Source organism: Octodon degus, unplaced genomic scaffold (assembly GCF_000260255.1).
Source record: "Octodon degus isolate 3935 unplaced genomic scaffold, OctDeg1.0 scaffold00163, whole genome shotgun sequence".
Taxonomy (NCBI): Eukaryota; Metazoa; Chordata; class Mammalia; order Rodentia; family Octodontidae; genus Octodon; species Octodon degus.
In genome coordinates, this window is record NW_004524739.1 from 1,617,814 (window position 1) to 1,622,660 (window position 4,847).

The window sequence follows — 4,847 nt, forward strand, 5'->3', positions numbered from 1 at the left end:
TGTGTGTGTGGCCAGCTCAGCCCACCAGGGGGCGGGGCTGGCTGGCATGTGGTGCTGGGGGATTGAACCGCGGTCCCTGTGCTTTGTTTAGCTTAGTTTGATTCTAAGTAGGTGCCTTAGACCACTGAGCCATCTCACCAACCCCTTATTTTTTACTTTTTAAGAGAGTCTTCTTATGTAGTTCAGGCTGGACTTCAAGTTACTATGTAGCCCACGCTGGCCTCGCAGTGATCTTCTTGTCTCCGTGCTGGCATTACAGGCCTGCATCACCAAACCTGGCTCTTGAATCTTTTTCTGACTCCAGTGCCTATGCATTTAATCAATACGTGTGTTTTGGAGAAACTCACAAAGAGAGATCTGAATTGGGTTTCAAAGATACTACATTATGTGCAGGCAGAAAACGTGAAGCTATAAACCCATTTTCTACTGTGAAAAGCACACACTGAGACTGCAGTTAGTACTGTAGAGGCCCAGTATGGACAATGCCTATAATCCCAGCACTCAGGAGGCTGAGGCAGGAGGATCACTGCCAGTTCAAAGCCAGCCTTGGCTACATAGTGAACTCAAAGCTTGAACTGCACAGGGAGACACTATCTTTAAAAGAGAGAGAGAAAAAAAAGCACTGTATAGGCGATCAGCACAGTCAGAAGTAATCTAACCCCTGGAGCAGTTAGAGGGCAGGAACTGGAAAGGTCAGCACAGTAGAAAACGTTGCCAACATCTCAAAATTCCTTGGCCAGCCCCTGTAAGTGCCAAGCTAGGAGCCCAAAAGAGGTAGAGGTGCCAGGAGAGCGTAGCTTGCTTTCCTGCGCCAGGCCCTGCCAGGAAAGTCAGGTGGTTTTGTTCCTGAGAAACTGGGTTGAGGGGAGCAACAAGGTAAAAAGAGGAAGCAGACATGGGCCAACTGCATCCCACTCCGAGCGGGGCTCCAGCGCCTGGGACTCTAAGTCTAGAGATGTCTCTCCTTTGGGGCCAGTCTCAGGCACCCTTCTGAGTTGTCCTCGGTTCCGGGCCGGGGAGATGGCTCAGTAGAATAAGCGCTTCCCTGGCAAGCACAAAGGCCCAAGTTCAATTCCTGGCTCTGCAAAAAAAAAAAAAAAAAAGCCCTAGCTGAGTTGTCAGTTGTCCTCGGTTCCTGCTCTTCCTTAAGAGCAAGGACTGAACGGACCTCCCCTGCACCGAGGATGGAGGGTTTTTTCGCAGGGTCTTCTATCTTTAGACTCGGGGCGGTGGCCTAGTTCAACAATGCCCCTCCTTCGCACAGTCCAGCTCCTCGTGCTCCCAAAAGGCAACTCCATGGAAACCAGACCATCACTACTCCACCAAAGTATCGCGAGAAGCGAGATTGCGCCCGGAGGGGCGGAGCAAGGGCGGGGTCGCGTAGTGAAGTGGGAGGGACCCGAGCGCTTCCGAGGTCTGGGTCTGGAGACTGTCTTGCTTCAGGCAGCGCCCCCGCGTGACTGCGCTTTACATAATCACCGCCTTGTGCGTCAGAGTGGCGTACTCTATCCCCGTCCGAATCGGAGTCGTCGGAAGCTCCGTGTTCCGCCCCTTTTCGATTAATCGACACCAAAGCGAGCCAGTGAACGGGCTTCCACGCCGTCGCGCCCGCCTCAGTTCGCCCCGGCCCACCCGCGCCTGCCTGCGCCCGCCCAGGCCCTCCAGCATCTCGCTGCCTGCTGCTGCCGCCGGGTTGTCTCTCAGACTGTCAGATAAAGCGACAGGCCGGTCCGGCGGGGCGGCGAGCTCGGCCCCGGCCAGACATGGCGGCGCTCTACGCTTGCACCAAGTGCCACCAGCGCTTCCCCTTCGAGGCGCTGTCTCAGGGGCAGCAGCTGTGCAAGGTGCGCGGGCTGGGGCGGCGGCCGGGAATTGGGGACGCAGGAGGCGCGGCCCAGAACTCCTGGTTCTGCCGGGACGCCCGGCCCGGGTCCCTCGGATTGGGTGTGGCCCGCCTGCCTAGCCGAGGAGCCGTGCTCGCCCCATTGGGGGCGGCCGGGGCACGAGGGCTAGTCCCAGGCCGAGTCCGGGCCGCAGCGGCCGGCGTGCCCGGGTGCTTAGCAACCGCGGGGGCTTGTTCTCGGACCCAGCGAGATCCGGGGAAGAAACAGCGGGTCCTGCACACCCCAGACCCGGAGCGCAGAGGATCCGTTTGAGCTGCCTTCGTAGCAGCCGCGGTCGCCCGAGTTGCGGACTGAGGGACCCCCTGTGCAGCCTGGGACTGAACTGTCGGGTGTCTTGAGCTCTGATACCTCTTCATACCTCTTCGGCCTCACCGGCCAGTGTCAGAATCCGAGGTGGCAGGGCTTTACTAAAAAATAAAAAGCTCTTCCAACTAAGAACACAAATATCACGGATGACTTTTCAGCGTCCAGTTGGCGGCCGTCAGTCCTTTCTCTAATCTAACCAAGCTTTTACTCCTGAATTCCCACTTCTTTTTCCCTGAAGTTCCTTCATCCCACTTTGCCTATTTGAGTGGAGCTGATGTAAGAAGTTAAAACTCAGCAAGCCCGCCAAAAGAAAGTGATGTTTAGATAACATTCAGATAATCCAGTTTGCCTATGATTTAAGTAATCTTAGTTGTATGTGACTGTTCCTCATGTGGTCATGACTTTTCTTTTCAGCAGGTCTGAGAGCACCGTTTTACCACCGTTGTTTACCAAGTCCAGGAGAACAGAGGTGTTTAAGTATGCTTTCAGGACTTAAAAAAAAAAAAAAAGGGAAAAGAAAAATCTAGCACTTTATTTCACAAATAAACTTGCTCAAAAGCACACCAACAGAACCAGGACTAGATTTCCAGTCTGGGGCTTATTCCTATGTTTATTTTACAATTTATGACTAATTCCGTATAAATTCTTATTTAACTCCCACATCAACAGCTGGGCAGTGATGCAGGTATTACAGAGGAGGAAAATGAGTTCCAGAGAGTTAGTGACTCACTCAAGCATAGTGGCTGTGCTAGGGGTAGTATGCAAGTATTCTCCCTACTGAAGGCTGTTTCCATCTTTGAGGTGCCTTTTAAAATGATACCCTCATTTCATTTCAGGAATGTCGGATTGCACACCCTGTTGTGAAGTGCACCTACTGCAGGACTGAGTATCAGCAGGAGAGGTAGAGTTTTGGTTGGCTATGAAAGATGTTAATCTTTTAAGATCTGTGATTGCATTTCATGTAAGAAATCTGAAAACCGATTGCATTGTAACACAGACCTGTAGTCAATTACTTTATACACCGATTCTACACTTTTCTGTTACATCAAAGGTCATATAATACCCACATGATATCGTGAACATTGCCCATTGATTGCTTAAATTTATTTTTTCCAGTACTAAGGATTGAACCCAGAACTTTACACATGCGGGAATTTGTTCAGCCCTTGAGTTATATGCCCAATCGCAGTTGTTTGTTTGATTTGTGGTGCTAGCTAGATCAAACCCAGAGTGTTCATACTGAGCTACATCCTCAGCTTTTTTTTTTTTTTTTTTTAATTTTTTAAAAAATTTTATTTATTTATTTGTGTGTGTGTGGCCAGCTCAGCCCACCAGGGGGCGAAGCTGGCTGGCATGTGGTGCTGGGGTATTGATTTTTTTAAAAATTTTATTTATTTGTGTGTGTGTGGCCAGCTCAGTCCACCAGGGGGCGAAGCTGGCTGGCATGTGGTGCTGGGGTATTGAACCGCAGTCTGTGCTTTGCTAAGCTTGTTCTAAGTAGGTGCTTTAGACCACTGAGCCATCTCACCATGCCCGCAGCTCTTTTATTTTTTATTTTGAGACAGTCTTTTTAAATTGTCCACGCCAAACCTCAAAGTTGTGATTTTCTTGCCTCAGGCTCCCAGAGTATAGGCATTACAAACATGTATCACCAAACCTGGCTGCCAGCCTTTTTATTTTTGAGACAGATTTTTTTCTTAAATTGCTGGGGCTGGCCCTGGAACTTACAGTCTTCCTGCCTGTGTCTCCTGAGTAGCTGGGATTACAGGCATTTCTACCTTGCTCAGTTTGAATACTTATTATGTAAACTTTTTTTGCTTTTTAGTGTTGGGAACTGAATCCAGTAACTGGTGCATACTAAGCACCTGTTCTACCACTGAGCTATATTCCGCAGCCTCTGACTGCTTAATTTTTTTTTTTTTTTTCCTGTATTTAGGACAGGGTCTACAGGGTCTCACTCCATAGATCAGACTTGTAGTGATTCTCGTGTTTGCAGCCTCCCAAACACTGGGATTACAGGCGCCTGCCAAGATGCCCAGTCTCAATCACTGTCTCAAGCCCTGGCTGGCCGCTGTGCACTGCCTAAGCAGGTACTTTAGTCCAATGAGCTATCAGGTCAGCCTTGATTGCTTAAAATTTTAAAGCTACTAATTTTTCAAGTCCTTGATCATTTCATATAATGGATATGATTTTTTGGCACAAAAAACCCCCAATCCCACAGCAGTAATACGTGGATCTCATGCTCTAGTATTGGTATGTCCAGATCTTAAAGAAACTATAATGTCTAAAAGGTACTTTTTTTTGTGGTAGCGGGGATTGAACTTGGGACTTTGTGCATGTCAGGCAGGTGTTTATGCTGCTGAGCTGTCTCTCTGGCCTCTTTTTTGTCTTTTTGAGATAGGGTCTTGCTTTGCAATTCAGGCTGGCCTTAAGCTCACTTTGTAGCCCAGGCTGCTCTTGAACTCAAAACTATCCTCCTACCTGAGTCTTCTGAGTGCTGGGATTATAGGCATGCGCCAACACATATGGCCCAAAAAGGTACCTTTAGGAATGTGACAATCCTAAAAGGTTTGTTAGCCCTAGTCAAAATTGAAGATTTACTTGCCTTTATATTTTCTTTGTGTGTCATTTTTTTTT

General features: G+C 49.0%; 1 protein-coding gene across 1 annotated transcript in view; it reads left to right on the forward strand.

The window, feature by feature from the left end:
- The first annotated feature begins 1,549 nt into the window (after positions 1-1,549).
- Fam76a (family with sequence similarity 76 member A) overlaps positions 1,550-4,847 on the forward strand; it is a 39,393-nt gene continuing 36,095 nt past the window's right edge. The window contains exons 1-3 of the mRNA XM_023703035.1: positions 1,550-1,844; positions 3,047-3,111; positions 3,153-3,171. Of these exons, the coding sequence (XP_023558803.1) occupies positions 1,764-1,844; positions 3,047-3,111; positions 3,153-3,171 (165 nt within the window). The 5' untranslated portion in view covers positions 1,550-1,763. The remainder of the gene's footprint in view (positions 1,845-3,046; positions 3,112-3,152; positions 3,172-4,847) is intronic.